The sequence below is a fragment of the Vanacampus margaritifer genome, chromosome 14 (genome assembly GCF_051991255.1).
Source record: "Vanacampus margaritifer isolate UIUO_Vmar chromosome 14, RoL_Vmar_1.0, whole genome shotgun sequence".
NCBI lineage: Eukaryota > Metazoa > Chordata > Actinopteri > Syngnathiformes > Syngnathidae > Vanacampus > Vanacampus margaritifer.
The window spans coordinates 8,268,503-8,293,427 of NC_135445.1; the positions used below are offsets into that span (position 1 = coordinate 8,268,503).

Genomic DNA, 24,925 nt, shown 5'->3' on the forward strand with positions numbered 1-24,925 from the left:
GGGGTGTGAATCCTAATCCTGATACGAATCTATAAATTGATTATTGCGATTTTTTTTTTGACTCAAATTTTGAAAATACTAATCATTAAACTTGTACATGTGCACTGTAAGATTTGTCTGAAAATGTATTTATTTGAAATAAAATAGCACTGAAATAAAATATTATGGCTTAATGTTCCATTAATATAACATTCAAATCCTAACCCTAAGTAAGACGTTTTGTTGAATATTTCCATAAAAAATTGCTGCTTAAAAATCGATTCAGCCGTATATCGATTGATTTTTCAAAAATGAATCTCTTAGTTATGTTAATAATATAGAGCAAACTTCCTTTTAAACGGATGATAGCAGTACAACCTCAATATTACACCGCGTGCGCCATTTGTGGCCCGGCATCCATTTTTAAGCAGCCCGTGGCATATACAGTATATAAATATAATAATGTTTTATATACTGTAGAGCTGTTCTAAAAATGTTACAATTAAACAAGTAACAACATTATATATAATAATTGTACAAGCAAAAAAAAATGGTTTCCTCCACTTTCTGCCCGGTGTCAAGGTCCAAATTGTGAACATATTACATGAATTGTTTCCAAGTAACTGCTTTAAAAAATGGTCCGCTTACTACAGATTGCTCTTTTGCTCAGTTAAAAAACAAAAACAACACTGTCATATATAAACAATATGCAATTGCTTGGTTGAGCTTGGTGTGATTGATAAATTAAAGTTAAAAAAAAAAAAAAACATAAAAAAAAAACAACTTAAAAGTGGCCCTTGCATCCTTTGATTTTTCTGTATGTGGCCCTTGAAGAAAAAAAGTTTGGACACCCCTGCTGTAGGGTTAGGGTAAAATCCTGTGAATAACGTGCACCCGGGTATAATACCCCCACGTAAAACATCTTTAAAAAGCAGGGGGGTTTCGCTCTGTACTTCTGTATAATACGTTTTTTTTAATCATTTTTTTTCTATGTATTTATTATATCAAGACTCAAAACATACCAATAAAGTGTAAATACTTTTAACCTAGGTTATAAACTATGCTTTTTTTCTATACCTATAACTCTTTTTTTTTTCAAACTATTTTTAAAATCAGGTTTTTGAAAATCTGTTTTTTGTACTGTACACTCTTTTAGTATTTTTTTTACTTTGCTTTTAAATCTCCTTAACTGCTTTTAAATGTACTTTTAAATACTAAATGTAAAACATGCATAATAAAAAAAACATGTTTTTTTTTTTTACACCTATGTACTGCCTAGGTACTTGTACAATGTAGAAAAAAATCTGTTTCTTATTAGCCTCCTGTATAATACCCTCTCAATGTATTTATTTATTTATTTATTTCATGAGTGTTATTCAAGGGACTTTACAGTAACCAGGTTTGGTTAATGGTATCAGAAGCAGGCTTTTTGTAACAGAAGCAAAAAATGTATGACAACTGAAATATAGGACGGACATTGTGATTTCCTGGGAAGGTTGTTGGAAGACATCATTTAAAAATGTAAACGCGTACGGATATAGAATAGGTGTTACATATCGATATTTGTTTTGTCTTGTTAAATATTATTATATTATATATAATAAATAGATATATTATATTGTTGTGAGAGAGAAATCGGTGTCTTCATGTACACACATATCATTAATTATTAAATGTACCATTTTGAGCAAGTTTGTGTCAAACTGGAAACCTGTGGCATTAATCAGTACCCAAGAAGAATTAACTCTCCGTTCTTCAAAGCTCTTCCTAATGGCAAACAAAACCACGTTCTGACCACAAATGGAGTTTGGAATTCCAATGAGGGGAGCGTGGTCAAGCCTTTCAGTTGTTATCATAATGCGACACTGACCTCTAGAGGCCAGATGGCGAATTGCAACTATTTCGCTCAAGCTGTTGATAAGAATTCGAACGCTGTTACGAAATAGTTTTCATATTAATATAAAAAGGTCTTTGTGTTCTCAGGTGATCAAACTCAAGAGGCTGCGTCTCCTGTGCAGCTAAAGAAGGATGTGGAGAATATGGAGAAAGGTATGCAAATGATTTGACTGACACACATTTCTTTATAATATATATTTTTTTGTTTTGCCTATTGGGGTTTATTTATACGCATATGCATCTATTTTGCAACATTGTCATCTTTTCTGTCTTTGCCCCCGACAGAGGAGCTCCAGAAGGTTTTGCTGGAGCAGATCGACTTCCGGAGGAGACTGGAGCAAGAGTTTCACGCTCTGAAGGGCACCTCCCCATTTCCTGTCTTCCGTAAGTCAAGTTCAGTGCTATTCTTGGCAAAAAAAAATAATAATTCTCCTCCCCTTTCCACAATGTGCATGTTTTCTTAATGAATTGTCCTCATTATTTCAGATAATTTCCAAGACCAGATGAAAAGAGAGCTAGCCTACAGAGAAGAGATGGTTCAGCATTTACAGATGGTAAGACTCATAATAATATCAGAATCATGCATATCACAGTCTATATACCAATACTTGATATGCTTCATATGAACTCATTCACTGCCATTGACGGCTATTGACGTCAAAAATTAATTTGAACTATTTCTATTAGTTTCACATTTTTTCCACTCTTGTTAACAAGAGTATGAAAACCTAGAAATGTTTTTTTTATTTACAGATATAAAATGTATGATTAATTGTGAGTTAACTATTGAAGTCATGCGATTAATTACAATAAGATTTTTTTTTAATCGTTTGATGCAATTAAAAAAAAGAAAAGAAAAAGATGATTACAAATTAAGAGCGTCGGGTGATTTTATTTTTTTTATCGGAATTAATTACATGACTTCACGAGTTAACTCACGATTAATCACAAATTTGATATCTGTTCTAAATGTACATAATTTTTTTTTTTTTCGTACTCTTGCTAACAAAAGTGGAAAAAATGTTAAACTAATAGAAATAGTTCAAATTCATATTTGACGTCTATAACCGTCAATGGCAGTGAACGAGTTAAAGCAAATAGACCCCCCCAGCCCCCCACCCGCCCCCCCGGCCTGGTAAAAATCAATCAATTAGACTGCTCTGTTGTTGCTTATGTGTGCATCCAAATAAGAGAGAGTAAATCCAACCATGAAGTTTGTCTTTCATGGGTGAGAAGCTCCTGTGCAGCATCGGAATCAATCATCACAGCTGACATGATAGACTGACAGACTCCATTTGTCTTTGCTTTCTGTCACTTGGAACAACTGGAGTCGCTTGTGTGCATTCACAAAGCCTGCATGTACACACGCACATTGCTAATGATAAATAAAAAAATTAAAAAACAACAACAACCCCCCCAACACATTTTATTCACCTCAACAATTGTTTAATTCACATTTTTCAAACTTTTGTGTGTTTCAGATTCCGTATGCAAACATCATTAGAAAAGAAAAGATCAGCTCCCATATGAATAAATAGCTCCGATGTAACAACAACAAAAAAAATAAAAATACAGTAGTAGAATCCAGGCATGTTTCTGGATTCCTCGCACTTAACCAACATTGTGCTGTTCCTTGGGATTGATTTCCGAAAATCAGCAGTCAGATTCAAAGGCACCAACCAGGACCCAAAGGGACCCACCATGAACTTTACCTGGCGGATTTCAAGGCTAATCTACTAAAAATTCAACTACCTGACTTTTTAAAGACTTTTTAAAGGTATCAAGAGTCAGATTAAGTTCAGACTGTTTTGTTCAGAACTCTGGACTGCTGCTGTAAATAAAACACACTGTTTGAGGATATAGTCCTCGTGCTAATATAGTTACTGTTGTTACTGTTTTGGTTGCCGTAATAAGAGTAAACAACATATCAGCCATTATTTACTGTGAACATATACATCCTTAACACACAGTTAAGTGTTACCTCAAAAGAACATCATTTGTCATCTTGTCCTAAGAGGTATTCTGCAGATAAGCATCCAAATAGGTACTTTTTAATTTACTTTCTAAAATAAATAAATAATAAATTAAAGGTTTCACTTTCACATACACAGACACGAATTGTATATACGGAACTTGTAATATATCCCGAACAGAATTGTACATAATGTCCAATGTGTGAGTATTCATCCTCACAGTCTGTTTAAATGTGTTTGTTATTTTTCCTTTCAGTATTGGGGCCTAAGACCCTGACTTTAAAAATATGATTATTTATTACAAAGAGAAAAGATGACGACGCTGTCAATTGTATCTCTCACAAAGTGTGAAATGAAAACTCATCCATTTTTGTTTATACAATGAACCAAATGAATGGATAAAGTTGTCATTTACTGAGAAAGATGTTATAATTATAAACTGAAGATGTATTTAAATAACATATGTTCATGTTCTCTACAATTTATTGTATGTGTAAATTAAAAGACTATGAATAACGCCTGGATGGTTAATTTGAATATTTACTGAATCGTCACCACCAATATAAGTTAATAACGAGCTAGAAGAGTTTAACCGAAAGACAGTATAGTATGCAGTAATGTACATCCCAAAATATATTAAAATATATATATATATTGTTGTGGCACCATAAATAAAATAAAAAAGTTTGTTTTCGATTTTTGCTGACGTAAAAACTGAGCTTTACGTTGACAATGTGCGATTTACGACTCATCTGCTTTGTGCGACATTTTCCGCCCGTTTACGGCCCTCCGCTCCGCATCTGTGGGAGTGGTCGAAGAAAGAGCAGAGAAGTTGCCAGCATGGCGTTTACACTCTATTCTCTCATCCAGACCGCTATTCTGTGCACAAACGCCATCGCCGTGTTGCACGAAGAAAGGTTTCTCAGCAAAAGTAAGTGTTTAGTCGTTCTTGAGCTAAACGTATATACGCGGCGTATTTTAATAGAATGTTTTGGTAGGCGAATGTGTTCGCTTTAATGACAGTGGTTGCCATCTCCAGTAAAGAAGATGCATTTTTGTTTTGTTTTTAAATATATAATCTGTGCATGATAAGGTTTTTTTTTTTGTATGTAAAACACAACATTTTTCTGATTGCACTCTAATGTAACACATTATCTCCAGTAACATGCACATTATTTAGTTTATACATCATAATAAATGAGAGCCATTACCTTTTTAAAGTCACAGTTTTTTTTTTTTAAAGTGCTGCTCTTATGTTAATTGCTCCCTTATTTGTGATCAGTGTGTGCGTACATAATATTTCAGAACTTGCCATCTCACCTGTGTATTTTCTTCTATCTCCCTCTAGTTGGATCAGGTGTCGACCACGGGGTCTCAGGTTTTGGAGATGACCCGGGAATCAAAGCCCAAGTCCTCAATCTCATCCGCTCAGTCCGAACTATCATGAGAGGTCAGTTCCTTTTTCCCGCTGGACTCGGTGGATTAGAATAATGAGGAAAACCTTTTTTCAGTTGCTCCATTTAAAAAGTGATATTATATAGATTCAATCACTATATAGAGTTTTATAGTCTACAATCTAAAAACATTTTTTTTTCAAAATGTGGTAGAAATTGGCATTCTGAAGAGTACATTCATTGTGTTTAATTAATCTATATTATCACAGTGAAAACCATTCTACCATTTTCAAATTTATATATACTTATAATTTATGTCTTTTGAAGTTAGCTATCACTTTGAGTTAAATCATTTTTTCCATGTTTGTTTTTCTAGTGCCTCTAATAATCGTGAACTCAGCCTCCATCGTTCTGCTGTTGCTTTTTGGGTGAGGACCGGTCAACAGGATCAAGTATCAAACTCAAACTGCAGGACCAAGGAACAATCTTTCTCACTTTTTGCTCTCACACACACGCGCATACACACGCAGTTGATGTTAGAGTGGAAGCAGTGTTCTCGCACACTTTTTAAGAAAAAGCCTTTTAATACTGTAATTTAATCTTTAATGACATGTATTAATATACCAGCACTATAGCGCAGTGGTGAGTACATCTGCCTCACAATTTGAGGTTCTGTGTCCGTTTTTCACAAAGAAAAAATTGTGCCAAATGTGTGTAAAAATTGTCCAAAAAAAAAATGTGTATTGCCCTCGAGATGTTTTTCTCAGAATAAATGTCCCGCTTAAAAATGTCAATCCAAAAATGTTTTCTCTTCATCTTTTCCCCTCTCTGTTAAAAATATTGACACAATTCCCTCGCCTCGACTCATCTACCCCCTGCTGCTCCACTTCTTTAATAATCCCCATATGCTGTGAATTATCACCATTTCCTGCCCTGTTGATCCCAGCAAATATTATTAAAACTGGAAGAAAAAAAAAGAGGGTTGGCAAATGCGGCTCTGCTAGAATTGAAAGCATATGTTTACCAGAGGGATATTCCCAGCAAAAGTCTGTTTAATCTGTGATTAGGCTACATTGATCTTTGGGTTTACAATAATATGTGTAAATGAGCACAGGCCATCTTTGTGTAATTTGTGTGTGTTCAGAACGTGGTGTTGAGTTTTAATTTTTTTTATGGAAAATAATAAACTTAATAATGAGTTGGAATCTATATTATCAAATGAGCTATCCCTCTTCATTGACGGCCAGACAATCAACCAGCATGTCCGTTAAGATATCCTGTGGTGTTTCCTTGTTTCAGTACGAGAGTTGTGACGGGACTCACAAGGCCCTGAGCATCTGACAGTTCCTGGCAAAGAATAATGTTGCCATGCCTCATCAACCTTTATTGACCCAAACTTTCCCTCAAGATCAAGAAAATCTTATAGAGGCGCTGCGAAGACAAATCAAGATGCATGTCATGACGAAGGATTCTAAATAAATCCTTCCAGTTACTTAGAAGGGGAAAAGTTGTAGTTTGAAACACGTTTTGTGACACCAGTCCTGGCTTCATCATCTCTCAAGAAGAAGAAAAAGAGCAAACAAGGTTAAACAAAAAACAACAACAATGTAGCCAAGGTTTTAAAAGTGAATGAATCTCCCCCTCCCAAAAAGTTATAGATTTAATAGTTGAGATAAATAAATAAATAAAAAGGGATTAAAGGCGCCGACAAGTCTTTACTATGTTTTTCCACATGCAAAAATACACGTACAAACAAAAACCGCAAAACATGTATTCATTATGCAGAGGTAACATGAAAAGAGGATTTGTCACAGCGCTTTCTGGCATCATGTCACGATAAGGTTTAGCCTTTTACTAATACCATACAAAATCTACCCTCAACGAGCCATTAATGCGATATGCCTGTTCGTTGTTAGTGGAATGGGTCACATATGTTTTTTTTTATTATTTTTTTCCTCTATCGTAATGAGTGGTTAAGTGGTTAGGGATAACCCTCTTAAATGATTACAGCCTTGAAATGTGGTGGAAATAAAGTAAAATCATACAATGGCGCTTCTTTCTTTCTTTTTTTAAATAGCGGCATCAAAGTAAATATTTCAGTGAGGGGGCAGTACTGAACATAAAAACATGAAAACGCTTCTTTCATAACCAACGAAGAAGACTCGAACCGGAAATAGGAGCAGCTTTTCTTCAGAGGTTAGCAAGCTAAAGTTTTTTAACCGTTTTTAATCGAAACTAACACATGTTAACGAGTGTCTTTCCGTCTCGCATCATTTACAATTAACCTAATAAATTACGGTGTTAAAACGTTTTGAAGAGCATCAATAAATGTGAATGAATTAAGCGCCTGTCAAATGTAACCAGTAGGTTAGAAGCAGACGTTTGTATTGTTGGAAGAAATTCGAACCTATAAATAGTAACAACTGAAGATTAGTATATCAGATCAGAATATGGTAATGGTTATGTACGTAAATCGTGTCCCAAAAGTCATGATACACCATGAATAAATTACATGAGAAACTCATATTTTTGGTATCAACAAAAGGCTCGTTGCAGTTTTACTTCCTATGGATGCTATGACATCATATTCCACATTTCCAGTGCTCTGAAAACACTTTAATGTCGAATTGTTGTTTGATTTTTTCGAATATTTTCAATGTTAATAAGTAAAGATGGAAACTTTGAACGGATGTGTGATGTCCTAATGCTGTGAATGTTAAAAGCAGAGTTTCAATAAAAACAACCAAACGAACAAGCTGTACCTCATCCACAAACATCCACACACCCACACGTCGTACTTGGCTTAGATTCTGATTCTAAACTGAGCTAAATACAAATAACAGATACGGGCCACATGAGCTGTTTAAGTAAGTGCCCCCCAAACTGATAACTACATGACAAAAATCCAAGCATGTCTAAATAATAATAGGGGATCACCCCTCTCCCAAATCTGCATTCTAGGCAGGAAACCATGCATTTTAGGGACCAACCAGTTAATAATCCTCTCAGTTTCCCCTTATCTAGGTTTGAACAACACAGTAATCTGATCCACTTTGCCAATTCGGCATGGATTATGATTATAATACATCAAAAAGAATGAATGGTTCGGGCAGCTTTTTAAAAAACGGTCTAAACCGCCATTTACAGTGGACTTTATTATTATTTATCAGTTTAACAAATTTTACCCAGACTGAAGGCCAAGTAGCTTTTACCAAAGGATAGAAGGTGCATGGAAATGACCCCATTAAACATGAAGGATTATTATATTTTCTATTGGTTACTTTATTTTATTTAGAATACAGTATACATTGGTCTCTACAGTATTAGTGTGCACGGTGCGCACGTTCTCTCATGCAGGTGACAAGAATGGCAAGCAGACGTGCTCTAAAGGCCGTCCTCATTGATCTAAGTGGAACTTTGCACATAGAAGACACAGCAGTACCCGGGGCACAGGATGCCCTCTCCAGGTGGGGAGCTTTGTGGGGCTACTGCATGAATGAAAGACCACAAAAGCACTCAAAATGGAAGGTTTTAATGTTTGGATGTCGTCAGGCTTCGGCAGGCGTCGCTGGCCGTCAAGTTCGTGACCAACACAACCAAAGAGAGTAAGAAGAATTTGCTGGAAAGGCTGCAACGGCTCAACTTTGACATCCAGGTAAAAAAATAAAATAAAAATTCTTGTGACAAATTGTATTCAGAATATCCAAATAACAGCATGTAAGCAAAGCTTAAAATGTATTTTATATTTACACACACACAACATTTGGAAACATTTCTCCAAGGTGATGTCCAATTATGTGTTATCATAAATTAAATCGTATGTGAAGTATGCAATTTTTTAATTTTTTTTAAAAAAAAATTGTATTTTTTCTGGAGAGCTCAGTATTGTTCATTCGGTAATTTTACCGTTTTGACATGTCATCATCATTGCTCTCTTTAAAAAAAAAAAAAATTGTCATACAGGAAAATGAGATCTTCACATCACTGAGTGCTGCGAGGAATCTCTTAGAGAAGGCAAAACACAGACCGTTGCTCCTAGTGGAGGACAGCGCCCTGGAAGATTTCACAGGTACATGTCTGGAAAAATAGTACCTAACATAAAACACATTTGTTGGCTTTTCCTTCATACATACTGTTAAGTCTTGTAGTAATTTAGGTTTCCATCTGCTTTGCAGGTATTGACACATCCGAACCGAATGCTGTTGTCATCGGACTCGCTCCTGATCACTTTGACTACCAAACTATGAACAAGGCTTTCAGGTGATTGCACAGACCATGGATTGCTGGAGCAAGATTAGTTTTATATTTCACTGATTCACAACCAAAATGAGCAGTTGTTTATGGGAAATTATCCTTTTCACTTATTGGGTCTAATAAATATTTTACTAGATGGCTTCCTGCAAATATATCAATATTGTGTTATATTTATTTATTTATAATAATAATAAAAAAAAATGTTCATAAAACTGTCCGAGAGCTCACATTAAGTTAGGGTGACTATATTTAAAAAAAATAAAAATAAAAATACATGACACAATAGTTTTACTGAAAATCTAACAATACAATAAAATAAAATACATTCTGACTACTGAACTATTTATTTATCGTGAGTTAACTATTGAAATAATGCGATTAATTACAATTAAAAATTAATTAAAAAAAATTGTTCATAAAACTGTCCGAGAGCTCACATTAAGTTAGGGTGACTATATTTAAAAAAAATAAAAAATACAGGACACAATAGTTTTAATGAAAATCTAACAATACAATAAAATAAAATACATTCTGACAACTGATCTATTTATTTATCGTGAGTTAACTATTGAAATAATGCAATTAATTACAATTAAAAATTTATTTAAAAAAATTGTTCATAAAACTGTCCGAGAGCTCACATTAAGTTAGGGTGACTATATTTAAAAAAATAAATAAAAAATACAGGACACAATAGTTTTACTGAAAATCTAACAATACAATAAAATAAAATACATTCTGACTACTGAACTATTTATTTATCGTGAGTTAACTATTGAAATAATGCGATTAATTACAATTAAAAATTAATAAAAAAAATTGTTCATAAAACTGTCCGAGAGCTCACATTAAGTTAGGGTGACTATATTTAAAAAAAATAAAAAATACAGGACACAATAGTTTTACTGAAAATCCAACAATACAATAAAATAATATACATTCTGACTACTGAACTATTTATTTATCGTGAGTTAACTATTGAAATAATGCGATTAATTACAATTAAAAATTAATAAAAAAAAATTGTTCATAAAACTGTCCGAGAGCTCACATTAAGTTAGGGTGACTATATTTAAAAAAAAATAAAAAATAAAATACAGGACACAATAGTTTTACTGAAAATCTAACAATACAATAAAATAAAATACATTCTGACTACTGAACTATTTATTTATCGTGAGTTAACTATTGAAATAATGCGATTAATTACAATTAAAAATTAATAAAAAAAATTGTTCATAAAACTGTTCGAGAGCTCACATTAAGTTAGGGTGACTATATTTAAAAAAAATAAAAAATACAGGACACAATAGTTTTACTGAAAATCCAACAATACAATAAAATAATATACATTCTGACTACTGAACTATTTATTTATCGTGAGTTAACTATTGAAATAATGCGATTAATTACAATTAAAAATTAATAAAAAAAAATTGTTCATAAAACTGTCCGAGAGCTCACATTAAGTTAGGGTGACTATATTTAAAAAAAAATAAAAAATAAAATACAGGACACAATAGTTTTACTGAAAATCTAACAATACAATAAAATAAAATACATTCTGACTACTGATCTATTTATTTATCGTGAGTTAACTATTGAAATAATGCTATTAATTACAATTAAAAATTAGGATTTAATTAATTAAATAATTAGTTAACTCACGATTAATCACAAATTTTATATGTTCTAAATGTACAAAAAAAAATTCTAGGTTTTCATACTCTTAACAAAAGTGGAAAAAAAATGTTAAACTACCAAAAAAAATTTGTTCAAATGAATTTTTGACGTCTATAACCGTCAATGGCAGTGAATGAGTTAGTAAATTTTAGGAAACACTAATCTCACACACAGACATGCTGATTTCTGTCCCTCAGACTGATTCTGGATGGTGCTCCACTCATCGCTATCCATAAGGCTCGCTACTATAAAAGGAAAGACGGTTTGGCCTTGGGCCCCGGGCCCTTTGTAACCGGACTGGAGTATGCCACAGACTGTAAAGCTACTGTAGTGGGAAAGCCTGAAAAGACGTTTTTCACACAGGTTGTTTTTCCACTAATCTCTCAGTTATGTCAAAATCTGCTTAGTTTTGATAGTTCCACAGCATCTTTTTTTTTAGGCGGTTATTTAAATGAGATCTTACATCGGATCATACCAGATTGCATTGTCGTAAAAATGTTTTCTTCCATATAGGCTCTGGCTGATTTGGGGTGTAAACCAGATGAGGCAGTCATGATTGGAGATGTAAGTGTACTCAGATTTCTTTAGATCCCGCCTCCCTTTTCACAGGTCCAGTTTTTAACTCATTCACTGCCATTGACGGCTATAGACGTCAAAAATTCATTTAAACTATTTCTATTAGTTTAAAATTTTGCCCCACTTTTGTTAACAAGAGTATGAAAACCTAGAACAGATATATAATGTGTGATTAATCGTGAGTTAACGAGTGAAGTCATGCGATTAATTATGATTAAAAATAGTACTCACATGATGCCCCTAATTTTTAATAATCTTTTTTTTTTAAATTAAAAAAAAAAAAAAAAAAAAAATCAGGGGCATCAAGCGATTAAAATTTGTAATCGTAATTATTCGCATGATTTCACTAGTTCACTCACGATTAATCACACATTTTATATCTGTTCTAAATGTAAAAAAAAAATATCTAGGTTTTCATACTCTTGTTAACAAAAATGGAAAAAACTAAACTAATAGAAATAGTTCAAATGAATTTTTGACGTCTATAGCCGTCAATGGCAGTGAATGAGTTAATTTAACGTTGGTTTGTGCGTTCTCACAGGATGCCAGGGACGACGTAGGAGGAGCTCAGCGTGCTGGAATGTTGGGAATTCTGGTCCGAACTGGTGAGACGAACCTGACATTCTGTGGCCCTCTCGGTGACGGGACCTGAACTTTGACTCCTGGGGTCACATTGCAGGTAAATACAGACAAGGAGACGAGAACAAAATCGACCCTGCTCCTCACCTGACGTGCGACACTTTCCCAGATGCTGTTGAACACATCCTTAAGAACCTACTATAACATCACTTGGTTAAGGGAAGGCAGGTGTCATGTACATAACGAAAATGACTAGTTTATTATAATAGTGCAAAAACAAAAATGTCTCTATATTATTCCATGACGGCTTGCCTGAGAAAGGGTTTGATTTCTGAAGTGAACGAATTCCCTTCTAATTGGAAGCCAGTAACTACGAGGGAATGGAAAGCGGTCGATCAGACGGATTTAAAATCTTTCTCCCAGGCCATGTGATTCTCCATCACGCCACTGGCCGACGGTTTGGTGTACGCCAAGACTTCCAGGAAGTCCTCCGTTGTCACGGTTTCCAGCCGGAAGGTGCCTGCATCTCCTGCAAAGGGTTCACGTTTGTTAATAACCGGCATGATAATCACGACCGTACCACAGTAGGTGTCTATGAACGGACCTTGTTTGGTCCGAACATCCTGATTCGATTCCAGAGCCTCGAAGATTTTGCGGACTTGTCTCATGGCGGCCTCCTTACACACTAATCTGATGTCAGAGCCAGAGTAGCCCTCCATCTCCTGCCAAACAAAAGCACCGTTTGATTTTGACATCATCGAGTAAATGTGGAACGACTTACCGTTGCCAGAAGTTCATAGTCGAGCTCAGCTTTTATCTGCAACTCTCCCGTGGAGTGGACAGGAGGCAGCCAATTAGCGATCATGGTTTGGCGGGCCGGTGCAGGAGGAAGACCAACAAGAATCCTCTTTTCTAGTCTTCTTAGCATGCCGTGGTCCAGTTCCCTGAGGGAAGAAGGCTTTAAATGTGAGGTTCTCAGAGTAAAACAACAGTTCAAGAAAGATCCCCATTGATCTAAAAAAAAAAAAAGATCCAATAAAAGGTGTTTGAGAATGTTAAGCAGTCCTATTTCAAATCAAGCTTATTTGGAAATCCCCGTACTGTATATTGAGGAAGGAATGTGTAAAAAAAAAAAAAAAAAAAAGAAATAAATATAAAACCCTCAGCAGCTGTGTCGGTTTATCAACATTGTGGGACTTTAAAGTTTGTATGTATTCAGTGCTAATTACCAAGGCAGATTAGAGGCTGCCAATACAAAAACCAAGTCCTCTGATCTCGCCAGTCCATCCATCTGGACCAGGAGCTCTGCCTTCAATCTTCGACTTCCCTCGTGCTCGCCTCTGAAAACACACACACCATTTAGAACTGAGCAACTATAACAATATTATATTATTCCATAGCTATAAACTAGGGTTTGAACTTTGAACTGTTATGTGCTCTGAATTTTTTATTGTCCATAAGGGGGTGCCACAGGGGTCTTTATTAAGCCCCCTCTTATTTGTCATTTATGTCAATGATTTAGGCATAAATGGGTCTGATGCAAATTTGAATTCATATGCCGATGACATCGTTATTTCCTGCTATGAAATATAAAGCTCATGTTGTTTTTTAACTAAAGTTGCCTCAAGTGCTTTATGTTTGAAACTTTTGACCTGAGGTATGTAAGCGCTTCCAATCTGAAGAAAATATTTTATTTTGAGGACATAATTTTTTTTACATTTTTAAACATACTGTACTTTAAGCATCGCTTCTCTGGCCTGCTCAGGTTAACATTTGGGCAGACGATGAGATGGAAGTCACACGTTAAATTATGTAAAGCTTACATTCCGTTGCTTCCTCTCTGGCCCATCATTGACTCCACCTCATCCAGGAAGATGGTGGACGGGGCGTGGTACCGTGCCAGCTCAAACAAAACCTGCAAAAAAAAACAAAGTTTTACATGTGACTCAATTCAAAGAAAACCCCTGCAAAATATAATTACCTCCAATACAAGAAGTGTATTAAATATTCAAACTCACCCCCCGAAATACAATTACAACAGGTGTACCTAATTTTGTGACCAGTGCCTGAAGACTGACATACCCTGACCAGTTTTTCGGAGTCTCCCCTCCACTTGCTCACTAAGCTTGATGCTGATATGTTGAAGAAGGTTGTCCGACATTCAGTCGCCACCGCCTTGGCCAGCAGGGTCTTACCCGTACCTGTGAGTAGGGTTGCAAAATGGATGGAAAATTTCCGGTGAGCTTCCGGGAAGTTTCTGGTCAATTTACTTGGAAAGCTAAGATGGGGACTTTTGTAAATATTACAAATTGGAAGCTTTCCATGGAAATTAATCGGTAATTTAATAGAAAGCTATCACATTCAAGCATCAATATGTTGGCATAACCAGACATCCACGCAAAATAGCTCTCCTTGCCCACACGTGAGGGCATCAAAATGTCTTAATTCAGGTATGTCCGAAGCCACTACCCTGCATGTTTTTAGATGTTCCCTCCTCCAACACACCAGATTAAAATGATCAGCTCATCAGCAAGATTTGGGGAAGCCTGATAACAATTCTTGCCATTTGAATCAGTTGTGTTGGAGGTGGGAGACACTTTTTTTTTTTAAACACAGGCTGGATTAGGGCTTTCAAGGACTGGACTGTTTTTAGAATGCCCCCCTCCTCCAACACACCTGATACAAATGATCAGCTCATCAGCAAGCTCTGCAGGAGCCTGATAACAATCATGACAATTTGAATCGGGTGTGTTGGGGAAGGGAATCATCTAAAACACAGGTCTCAAACTCCAGTCGAGGGCAGGAATTCTGCATGTTTTAGATGTTTTCCTCTAACTCACCTGGTTCAAATAATCAGCTTGTCATCAATCTCTACAGGAGCCTGATAACGATCCTGATCATTTGAATCAGGTGTGTTGGAGAAGGGAATCATCTAAAACACAGGTCTTAAACACTGGTCTTCTGGAATACCGCATGTTTTCTAACAGGGGTGCCCAAGTCCGGTCCTTGAGAGCCCCAATGCATCCTATTGTCCATGTGTCCCCCCTCCAACACACCTGAATCAACTAATCAGCTCATCAGCAAACTGCAGAAGCCTGATGGTCTTTTGAATCAGGTGTGTTGGCTGTGGGAGACATTTAAAACACAGGTCTCAAGGTCTGGTCCTCGAGGGCTGGAATGCTGCATGTTTTAGATGTTTCCCTCCTCCAACACACCTGCTTCAAATGAACATCTCATCAGCAAGCTCTGCAAGAACCTGACAACGATCCTGATCATTTTATGCAGCTGTGTTGAACTTGGAGGGAAACATCTAAAAACACGCCTTAATTGATCCCGAATCCATAAAATCCCCTTGGAAAATTTGCAACTTTGAAAATTCTAGAAATTTTGCAGGCCTATATTAAGCATTTTATTGATTTACTTAACTCTTTGACTGCCGAAAACGTTAAATAACGTTTAGTGAAATCATATGGAGGAGTGCCAAAGACGTTAAAAGACGTTTTTTTTTTCAAAACAGAGGTGAAACTAACCATTTTCTATTGTTGATTACTGAAAAACGGAATAAGGTAGAAACAAACTTTTTTTTCTGATGAAAGATGAGAGTCCAATCTTTCATTTGGTAGTATGTGTGTTTCCATAGTCCAAACACATAATTTTCTGTGGACCTTGAAAGATCAGTCAAAAATGCTTAAATCGGCTGGCACCCACGGCATCCCTTTTCTGAAAACATCTGGCAGTCAAAGAGTTAATGTATGTATTTAAAAAAAAAAAAAATTTTTTACCTGGGGGTCCATAAAGTAACAATCCCTTCCACGGAGAAAGGATTCCTTTAAAGAGTTGGGGATACTGTGGCACAAAAAAAAAAAAAAAAAGCTTCATTATTAGGGAATGGTTATATTTGAGAAAACACTCTACATGCGCAAAGGGCAGCTATATTCCTGTTGTACTGGGGAGCTTGGGGATTGTCTCATTAACAAATCCGTACATTAGTCTGAATGTGAGGTGATAAAGAGGGGTTTGTGAAATCACCAAAGTGACCTTCTACCCCAGAGAATGAATAATAATGGAGACAAAATGTGGTGGCAGGATGTTATTCAATAAAGGAAGAGCTGCAGGGAGGCAGATCGGCGCATCGGTCCTCATCTCGTCGTGTAAATGTCAAGAGGATGCAGACGACCTGATTTGATGTCATCACATCCATCAGACGCATCAGACTGATGACATCTCGGATGCGTGCGTATAGAAATTCCGCATGAAGTCTGCCCCTTTCCTCGCCGCCTATCCATCGACGCACGCGTTGCCATATTACCCCACGTATAGATTTCATGTCAGCCTAACAGAACGGCTTGACCCCCTCCTCTTAACGGCCTTTAAGGGAGATGTATTCAGAATCGAAGAAGGGCGAGTGCTGAAATAGCAGTGGGCACACCTTAATGGGATAGACGACGGCCTCTTTGACTAATCGCTTTGCATCCTCCAGGCCAATGATGTCCTCCCACCTCACGTTGGGGTTGTACAAATAGATGTCCTTTAACGGGACACACACACACACACACACACACACAGTAATGCATGTTGAAGCTATCAGCTAGAAACAGCCAGGCGGCCATTAGGCCTTAAAGAGGCGTCCTCTGGTGTGAAACGTTCCATCAGGGAAGCAGATAGAACTTAAGCCTTCATTAATACAACGTATCAATTCATTCTTGACAGAGCTCTTTGCTGCACTCTAGTGTACAGCATTGGGTATCACGGCATCACATACTGTATCAAATGTATATTTATCGAGTTAAAAAAATATATTAAAAAAATAGGCACATCGCTTTTATATAGTTTTTGTCAACTTTTTAACTCATTCACTGCCACTGACGGCTAGAAATGTCAAAAATTTTAATTAGTTTCACTTTTTCCCCCCACTTTTGTTAAAAGTATGAAAACCTAGAAACATTTTTTTTTTATTGTGCATTTAGAACAAATATAAAATTTGTGATTAATCGGGAGTTAACTAGTGAAGTCATGTGATTAATTACAAAATAAAAAATTTCATCGCCTGACGAGACGATTATTAAAAATTAGGGGTGTCCGGCGATTACATTTTTTTATTGTAAATAATCACATGACTTCACTAGTTAACTCACGATTAACCACAAATTGTATCTGTTCTAAATGTACAATAAACAAAATTCTAGGTTTTCATACTCTTGTTAACAAAAGTAGAAAAAAAAAGTTAAACTAATAAAAATTGTTAAAATTATTTTTGGACGTTTATAACCGTCAATGGCAGTGAATGAGTTAAACACCTGCGGGAATCATGTATTTTGAGATTTTGCAACAACAAAACATCCGCCTAATTCATAGTGTTCGTGTGTGTGTGGAGTACCTTATTAATAATTGTGGCAAATTCTTTCATCTCACCACTCATTCCCGGAAAACCACTGAGGGGCTTCAACAGCCGCTCCTGCCAGGCAACAGAATGATTTTAGAAGAAGGGCAATACTTATTAGGATTGTTATTATTTTGTGAGGATGATGAGAGGCAAAAGTCCTTCTGTGTATTACATATTGTGCTATATACGCACTCAAGAGTTATTCAAACCCAAGACAGCCAGCTTTCTGACCAGGATAGTTTAGAGGCTTAGCCAGTTGATGAAAACCATCTTGATGTGACGCTAGCTGTTATCAAGGTGGCTAAGGGCAGGTTTGGAGCGTAGCGGTAGCGCTATGCTACTGTTAGCATCCGATAGCAAGATTAGTTAACAGTCACCGTACCTGTTGTTTTTAGTTGATTTTGTTGGCGTTTATGGCCTGGAAGTGTTTTTTATATAAACATTTACAACATATTTGATTCTACGGCTGCATTAGCATAAGCTAGCAGTAAGACTAGTGTGGCTATGCGCAGTTTGGAGCGTAGAGGTAGCGCTATGCAATTGTTAGCCTCAGATAGCAAGATTAGTTTTTTGTTTGTTTTTTTAGATAGCAAGATTAGTTAATGTTATTTTCATTGATTTTGTTTGCGTTTATGGCCAAGAAGTGTTTTTCATATAAACGTTTACAACATATTTGATTCTACGACTGCATTAGCATAAGCTAGCAGTAAGACTACGGTAGCTACGCGCAGTTTGGAGCTTAGAGGTAGCGCTATGCTACTGTTAGCCTCAGATAGCAAGATTTGTTTTTTTTGTTGTTGTTTTTTTAGATAGCAAGATTAGTTAATGTTATTTTCATTGATTTTGTTTGCGTTTATGGCCTGGAAGTGTTTTTCATATAAACATTTACAACATATTTGATTCTACGGCTGCATTAGCATAAGCTAGCAGTAAGACTACAGTGGCTACGCGCAGTTTGGAGCGTAGAGGTAGCGCTATGCTACTGTTAGCCTCAGATAGCAAGATTTGTTTTTTTTGTTGTTGTTTTTTTAGATAGCAAGATTAGTTAATGTTATTTTCATTGATTTTGTTTGCGTTTATGGCCTGGAAGTGTTTTGTCATATAAACGTTTACAACATATTTGATTCTACGACTGCATTAGCATAAGCTAGCAGTAAGACTACGGTGGCTATGCGCAGTTTGGAGCATAGAGGTAGCGCTATGCTATTGTTAGCCTCAGATAGCAAGATTAGTATTTTTTTTAATTGTTTTTATAGCAAGATTAGTTAATGTTATTTTCATTGATTTTGTTTGCGTTTATGGCCTGGAAGTGTTTTTCATATAAACGTTTACAACATATTTGATTCTACGGTGGCATTAGCATAAGATAGCAGTAAGACTACGGTACATTTCAACTTGCATACAAATTCGGATTACGCTTAGTTACTTGGAGAATTGATAATAATTTCCACCTGATTGATGTCTCCTCTGATTCCCATGTTGTCATCAGTCATTTGGACCTACAACACAACATGTGCACAATTTTGAGTACATCCACAAAGTCTCTCATTTAAGCTTAACTAAATCTTCCCCGGCAGAAATAATAAGTCATAATAACTACAGTACAATAATCACCTTCTTGGTCATGGACGCCCCTCCAGCTTGTGCTGAACCGATGGGGCAAACACTGATAACAAATTCTGACAATTCTGGAGACAAGCCATCGCCCTGGCAAATTACAAAATGGTAAGTGATTAAAAATGAATCATCTTTTATAATCCAATATAGATTTGAGATGAATTCCGTACGTTTGCATGTGCAGGACCAGAAGCATTCCCTCTTCCTTCTCCACCAAGGTTTGGGATCAGGATTTTGGGGAGAGGCTTCACAACTGAACAAGCAGCCCTAGCAGAGAAATGGCGGTAAGGCGAGCAAGTGGGAAAACAACTTTGACTTGCACTCTCACCTCTTTTTTCCACTACTTCTTGTATTTCTGCATTCATCTAGCCAGAGACCTGAAAAGACATACGATGACACCTGTTAAGCACGATGGGATTTTATAGTGACACTTGCTGTTAAATTGTCACCTGTTTCTACCACTTTCTTGATAAGTTTGGGATACTTCTGGAACTTGACATAGTGATAGCTCTCGTACTCCATCAACACCATCTCCAAATCGACATTTTCGCAAACTTCAAACTTCTTCACGCCTCCATTCATCTCCTGGTCCAAGGCCACTGCTGTAGCCACGTAGCTTTTGGATAGAGCAAACAAAAACATTTCACTATTGATTGCTCCGTTTGCTTTTTGTGTAGTTTAAATTGTTTAGAGTATAGTGAAGTCACTACTGACCCTTGCCTCATCAGATGTTGGTAGATTAGGATGAGAAGGCTCTTCTTCCTCATTTCAATCTTCAATTCATCCTAATAAATAAACATATAAAGAAAGCAGGATAAATAAATGACAAATTATTAACAAATGCAGGACAATTACTGTGGGGAAAAAAAGGGTAAAAATAACATTCTTTAAGTCACACGCATTTGATCATAGCCTTCATATAGTGAATTATTCTTTGTTGTTGTTTGTCAAAATACAAAACAGCGATGGGAGGCAAATATGTGTAAGGTTGGAATTAGTTGATTATTGCTCACTCAAAAAAAAACTGCATTCTTCTTCCCCTTCCACTTATCACCAATAGAGGGCGATAAACTACCATCAATTTACGCTGACTCAACCTGGGTAACCAGGCAACCAGTGCACGCCGAGCAAGCATGAAATAAAATACAGTACTAAATAACCACTTTTACCAATTAATAGTAAAGCTACAAACTATTACATGCATAAGATAATGGGAACAATATTTTTTGTCCCCGATTAAGTGTTGTAATTACGATTCACAATTTTGGAGGCACGCAAGCTTGTTTTCAGTGTTAGCAGATAAAACGCTTGGCCTATAAAAATACGACAATACATGACGTATAGCAGTGCATTTTCACTTACCGCCTCTCGGGCTTGATTTAAATGTTTTGTAGCACTGTAAGAAACATCCATTGCCGCTTAAAAAATAAGTAAGTGTAAGGCGTCTTTCCGATACGGTGTTCGAGAGAAATTGGTGTGAATGGGCTATGTGGTAGTTTGTCCCTCGGGACTTGCCGTAGTTATACTTCATTATTTGGACTACAGTATGCCAATTTATGCTACTGTGAGTGTAAACGATGAATGGACTAATTTAAAATCGTCAGTGACGTTTTAATGCACGTTCTCCATTGTTCCAAAGCAAGTTGCGCTCCTTACATTTTGCGTCATTTTATGTCAGGGTTAGGTAATATATCTGTCGTTAATGTGATTAGTTTACGCAGCCTGATTATCGTAACAAGTTGACCAGATCTTCAATCGGAATTACAAAATGTCTGCATGTAAATTCGGTTCATAATTGTAACGTTTGAAAGATGTCTGTACATATCTTAAGTGCGGCTGTTTGCAGCGATTTTATGATTCATTTTAGCTAATGAAAATATTAATCATTAAATTTGATCAAACATACCCCCTCCCCGAAAAATATATAAATATAAAAAAATTAAAATTAAGTGTAGGCCTATTGTTTCCCAAAAGTAATGACTTAACTAGAGTTGCTATGACTTGAATGGCAAAACACTGACCTTGATTTAATCAACGCACACAGTATAAGCCACAAGTTTTAATACATTTTCAAAATTGTTTATTTGCATGTGTGCTCATCAACATTTAAGGTTTAAGTATTGTTTTCATTCCTTCAAGACTTACAAGAACCACATAGGCCTACTGTACAGTGTGAAAAGTAAGAAAATGAGTTATTGAGATTTTTTTTCCAGCTATAAATGTCACTACTATACGAATTTTAAAGCTTGTGGTAGAAAAATAACAATTACACACATTTAAGGTACAAAAACGAGATGTGTGATTGCTTTTCATATTCACTTTCTTCAGGAAGGTAGTACAGAAAGACAGCAACTCAGAATTCACTGAAAAATCACAACACATACAATATCTTTATAGAAAGTAACAAGACACAACATCTCAGCAGTGCTTACGCAATAATCAAACGTAACAGGAAGCAGGACGATCAACCAACAACGTGAGGTTCCTTCGATAACAATGAGTCATGTATTACCCCTCAGAAGAATGTCACATTCAGCAAGTACTTGGAAGGTTTTTTGAGCCTCATTTCTAAAAACCACAGCGTAAGACAATTTGTTTTGTTAGCACCGAAAGGCTTTATTGTCTGTGTAGGCAGCTTTAAAAGGAATGCTCTCGTAGTGTAAGATTTCAAGGAGCCTGTTAGTGTAAGATTAATGCTGAAAGGAGTGGCAACATTTTTTTTTTTTTTTAAAGTCCAGTATTGGTATTAGTGTTGATGCAGTTTACTGAGTTCTCAAATCAAGCATATTCAAGATGTTCTTTCATTTACGGTGAAAACAATCATCTGGCAAGAATTTACTCCATGTCAGACATCTAAGACAAAACATCACATCATCATGAGTAGCTGGTGATGTCACTGTCCCAGTGCAGGTGTTTTTTAAGCGTCACAACTTTGCTTTTAAAACACTCCGATCTCAGCGAGCGTTGTTCCCCATTCCAACAGCATCGCCTTGCCGTACACTTTAAACATGTGGAACAAGGAGATAAAGTCTTGGGTGCAGAACACGGTGTCGGACAGAGCGATACCCAGCGTGGACGGGATGAAACCTCGGCCGTACTCAACCATCCACGTCCCGGCGGTCCACTGGACCCCTGCAGCCTGGCCCATCTCGTGCGTCACAGTGTCACCTGCATGAGATTAAAAGGTAAGCCATCGTTATTTGTTTTATGATGTTGTCATATAAAATATACCGGTTTAATTGTATTGTGGTTGCACCTGACATGAAAGAAACATTTTTTTTATAAATACCAGGATAGAAAAGTTCAATCTTTGTGGTTCCCTCCTTCCACCTTCTGAAGGTACCAGAGACAATGGTGTCAGAAATGTCAGCCCAGTAACGACCTATAGAAAAACAGAGACAATCCCTGTCAAATTCAACAAAAGTTCCACAAGGCGTTTTACTCTGAATGCCTCCAGTCTTTGACCGTGACAAACTCAATAAACAATCCCTTTCGCACAATTCTGAATGCGCTACACACACAGACCTCCCTCTGTCCTCACCTGAGTGTCCTGATGTGTCTATTCCAGTACCAAACAGTATCACATATTCTGTCACGGAGGCGTGGAGGACACACATGGAACCCATGAAACCTCCAGCCCTCAAAAACACCCACTGCAGGTCTTCATCTGGCAGGATGTGGCCGGGATACCTAGATTAGTTCACATTGGATTAGCTAGATTGTAAATATAACTCACAACTTGTCCTGAAACTTCCTTTTACGTACTTAACTTTGCACTAATGACTTTGTGATCAAGATCAAACACCAACATAGTGATATTTTTCTTATGTAAATTGCCTTAAAGGCAATAAAGGTTGGGAGACGCAGAGATGGGTGCTTTCTACTGAGCTATTTATAACTTGCCCCTCTCTTGTGGTTACATAAAATAACCAATGTTAGAAATAGTGCCCCAATCAAACTAAAAGTTAGATCAATTTTATTTTGTTTAGGGTTCAAATTAGCTTCTGTAAGTATACCTATACAGTAATACTGAAAGACCAAGACTACAACACTGAACAATAATCATGCATGCTTTGAAATACTAGCAGCTGCAAAATCGCTTTACCTCTTCCTCAGCTCGACAACCAGTTTGGAGAAGGCCTGCTCGTGGTCCTGCCCTAATAGAACAAACAATGAGATAATGTAAGCATGCAAAAACATGCCAATAAAGGTTGGACGCGTTCATACGACATGTGATGACGATCCATGCGAATCTTGGCGTGCTTTCCGGTTTCAAACTTCGAACTCACCAGCGTACTGTTTGGCCAGTTTGGCGATATCGTCGTGGTTGAAAATGTACTGCTTGGTGGCCATCCAGTGCCTCAGCAGGAGCACGGCAACGACGGCAACTCCGATAAAGACCAAGAGTCGACAACACGATGTGAAAAAAGCCATTGTTAACACAAAAATAAAAGACAAATCAGACGGGGACGCAGCAACAGGTTGAAGAGCTCCAAGGAGAGGAAACGACTCACGCTCACACCGTCAACAAAATAGACTGACGGCAACTTCCTGGTTCAGCAGAGGCGGGACGTAACCGCTGAACCAATCAGATGACGATGTCGCTGTACGTTCCATTCAATGGTATTTCTAGGGTTTGCGTTTACACACAAAGGCTTAATTTAAGGCTCTGTTTTAATTCTGATTGTATTTCATGTTTACCATTCATGGTATGTTGAAGATATGTACCAGTAAAGTCCATCTACTTGAACTGCGGTGTCTCCTTTTAAGAGATAAACACCACGTATTTTGGTAGCAAATAGTATGCTCCGGTTTTATAGGAAGTAGCCGACGAAGCGTTTTCATGCAAAACCAGCTTTAAATGGAAGAACACTTTAATGAAACAACGTTGTTGACATGAGTGCTCCTGAAGCGCAATTTGATCCAAAAGGTAGGGAGTCGTAGTGACTTGACTTACGTTGCAATGTTTAACAACCCCGGAGCTACAATCAATCAAAACTAGTTTTTGCGTTTTTTTATTTTAAATCTCAAAAGTTTAGAGATTCTTGGGGTGCTTCAAAGGGAAGTTAATGCAAAAACAAACAAACACACACACAAAAAACAACTTTTTACAATTAAGTGTATGCAACCCCACAAGTCGAAACTGATTAATAACTGTCCGTCCGTCTTCTTCCCCTTATCCGGGGTCGGGTCGCGGGGGCAGCAGCTTTAGCAGGGAAGCCCAGACTTCCCTCTCCCCAGCCACTTCAGCCAGCTCATCCGACGGGACCCCAAGGCGTTCCCAGGACAGCCGAGAGACATAGTCTCTCCAGCGTGTCCTGGGTCGTCCCCGGGGCCTCCTGCCGGTCTAAGATTAATAACTGCTTTTGTGTAATATGAATAAAGCAACATCCACCCGTTTTTATCCATCTCAGGTGGCAGCCATTTTGCTGCTTGCTGTCGACTGAAAATGACATCACAGTTGTTAAGGACTCAGGTAACAACCAATCACAGCTCACCGGTTTTCTGGGTTTAGTTATGTGATATTCTCAAATTGAGCCAAGGTTGGTCGTTAACCTAAGCCCTCAGCAACTGTGATGTCATTTTCAGTC

At 36.9% G+C, this 24,925-nt stretch overlaps 5 protein-coding genes across 11 annotated transcripts in view; 4 read left to right on the plus strand and 1 right to left on the minus strand.

Annotated features, from left to right (window-relative positions):
• skor2 (SKI family transcriptional corepressor 2) overlaps positions 1 to 4,364 on the plus strand; it is a 106,655-nt gene extending 102,291 nt beyond the window's left edge. For all 3 annotated transcript variants that reach the window (XM_077586177.1, XM_077586178.1, XM_077586176.1), the window contains 4 exons: positions 1,963 to 2,028; positions 2,161 to 2,259; positions 2,362 to 2,429; positions 3,357 to 4,364. In XM_077586177.1, the coding sequence (XP_077442303.1) occupies positions 1,963 to 2,028; positions 2,161 to 2,259; positions 2,362 to 2,429; positions 3,357 to 3,413 (290 nt within the window). In that variant the 3' untranslated portion in view covers positions 3,414 to 4,364. The remainder of the gene's footprint in view (positions 1 to 1,962; positions 2,029 to 2,160; positions 2,260 to 2,361; positions 2,430 to 3,356) is intronic.
• Positions 4,365 to 4,611: 247 nt separating this feature from the next.
• Positions 4,612 to 6,447, plus strand: ier3ip1 (immediate early response 3 interacting protein 1). The gene is made up of 3 exons (XM_077586180.1): positions 4,612 to 4,779; positions 5,197 to 5,298; positions 5,619 to 6,447. Exons 1-3 carry the CDS (start codon positions 4,689 to 4,691, stop codon positions 5,672 to 5,674), a joined length of 249 nt encoding a protein of 82 aa, XP_077442306.1. The 5' UTR covers positions 4,612 to 4,688; the 3' UTR covers positions 5,675 to 6,447.
• Positions 6,448 to 7,316: 869 nt separating this feature from the next.
• Positions 7,317 to 12,584, plus strand: hdhd2 (haloacid dehalogenase-like hydrolase domain containing 2). Its single transcript, XM_077586179.1, has 9 exons — positions 7,317 to 7,438; positions 8,600 to 8,709; positions 8,795 to 8,897; positions 9,206 to 9,311; positions 9,418 to 9,502; positions 11,377 to 11,542; positions 11,693 to 11,743; positions 12,297 to 12,360; positions 12,435 to 12,584. Exons 2-9 carry the CDS (start codon positions 8,609 to 8,611, stop codon positions 12,536 to 12,538), a joined length of 780 nt encoding a protein of 259 aa, XP_077442305.1. The 5' UTR covers positions 7,317 to 7,438; positions 8,600 to 8,608; the 3' UTR covers positions 12,539 to 12,584.
• A 145-nt stretch (positions 12,585 to 12,729) lies between these two features.
• On the minus strand, positions 12,730 to 20,817 carry katnal2 (katanin p60 subunit A-like 2). The gene is made up of 16 exons (XM_077586181.1): positions 20,697 to 20,817; positions 20,049 to 20,119; positions 19,784 to 19,950; positions 19,663 to 19,711; positions 19,505 to 19,601; positions 19,332 to 19,424; positions 19,169 to 19,216; positions 17,712 to 17,789; positions 16,764 to 16,862; positions 16,117 to 16,180; positions 14,417 to 14,535; positions 14,158 to 14,249; positions 13,564 to 13,674; positions 13,116 to 13,278; positions 12,939 to 13,056; positions 12,730 to 12,863 (listed from the first exon to the last, which is right to left on the minus strand). Exons 1-16 carry the CDS (start codon positions 20,745 to 20,747, stop codon positions 12,730 to 12,732), a joined length of 1,554 nt encoding a protein of 517 aa, XP_077442307.1. The 5' UTR covers positions 20,748 to 20,817.
• Positions 20,818 to 22,200: 1,383 nt separating this feature from the next.
• Positions 22,201 to 24,925, plus strand: part of galt (galactose-1-phosphate uridylyltransferase) — a 30,651-nt gene continuing 27,926 nt past the window's right edge. For 2 of the 5 annotated variants that reach the window (XR_013296703.1, XM_077586323.1), the window contains exon 1: positions 22,201 to 22,519. Coding sequence is in view for 2 of the 5 variants with exons in the window: in XM_077586323.1 (XP_077442449.1) it covers positions 22,225 to 22,519 (295 nt within the window). In the remaining 3 variants the exon portion in view is untranslated. Of the gene's footprint in view, positions 22,520 to 24,019; positions 24,265 to 24,925 lie in introns of those variants that run through there. The other 3 variants (XM_077586327.1, XM_077586326.1, XM_077586325.1) reach the window with 3 other exon arrangements.

What these genes read in the sequence shown, in the direction of transcription:
- ier3ip1 (XM_077586180.1), top strand. Translation starts at nt 4,689, where the DNA reads ATGGCGTTTACACTCTATTCTCTCATCCAGACCGCTATTCTGTGCACA. An exon ending in AGAAAGGTTTCTCAGCAAAA is followed by an intron (nt 4,780 to 5,196) that starts GTAAGTGTTTAG and finishes ATCTCCCTCTAG; the next exon opens with TTGGATCAGGTGTCGACCAC. An exon ending in AGTCCGAACTATCATGAGAG is followed by an intron (nt 5,299 to 5,618) that starts GTCAGTTCCTTT and finishes TTGTTTTTCTAG; the next exon opens with TGCCTCTAATAATCGTGAAC.
- hdhd2 (XM_077586179.1), top strand. Translation starts at nt 8,609, where the DNA reads ATGGCAAGCAGACGTGCTCTAAAGGCCGTCCTCATTGATCTAAGTGGA. An exon ending in GCACAGGATGCCCTCTCCAG is followed by an intron (nt 8,710 to 8,794) that starts GTGGGGAGCTTT and finishes GGATGTCGTCAG; the next exon opens with GCTTCGGCAGGCGTCGCTGG. An exon ending in AGGCAGTCATGATTGGAGAT is followed by an intron (nt 11,744 to 12,296) that starts GTAAGTGTACTC and finishes GCGTTCTCACAG; the next exon opens with GATGCCAGGGACGACGTAGG.
- katnal2 (XM_077586181.1), bottom strand. Translation starts at nt 20,747, where the DNA reads ATGGATGTTTCTTACAGTGCTACAAAACATTTAAATCAAGCCCGAGAG. An exon ending in ACTCCGAAAAACTGGTCAGG is followed by an intron (nt 14,250 to 14,416) that starts GTATGTCAGTCT and finishes TTTTTTTTGCAG; the next exon opens with GTTTTGTTTGAGCTGGCACG. An exon ending in GGATGTTCGGACCAAACAAG is followed by an intron (nt 12,864 to 12,938) that starts GTCCGTTCATAG and finishes AACCCTTTGCAG; the next exon opens with GAGATGCAGGCACCTTCCGG.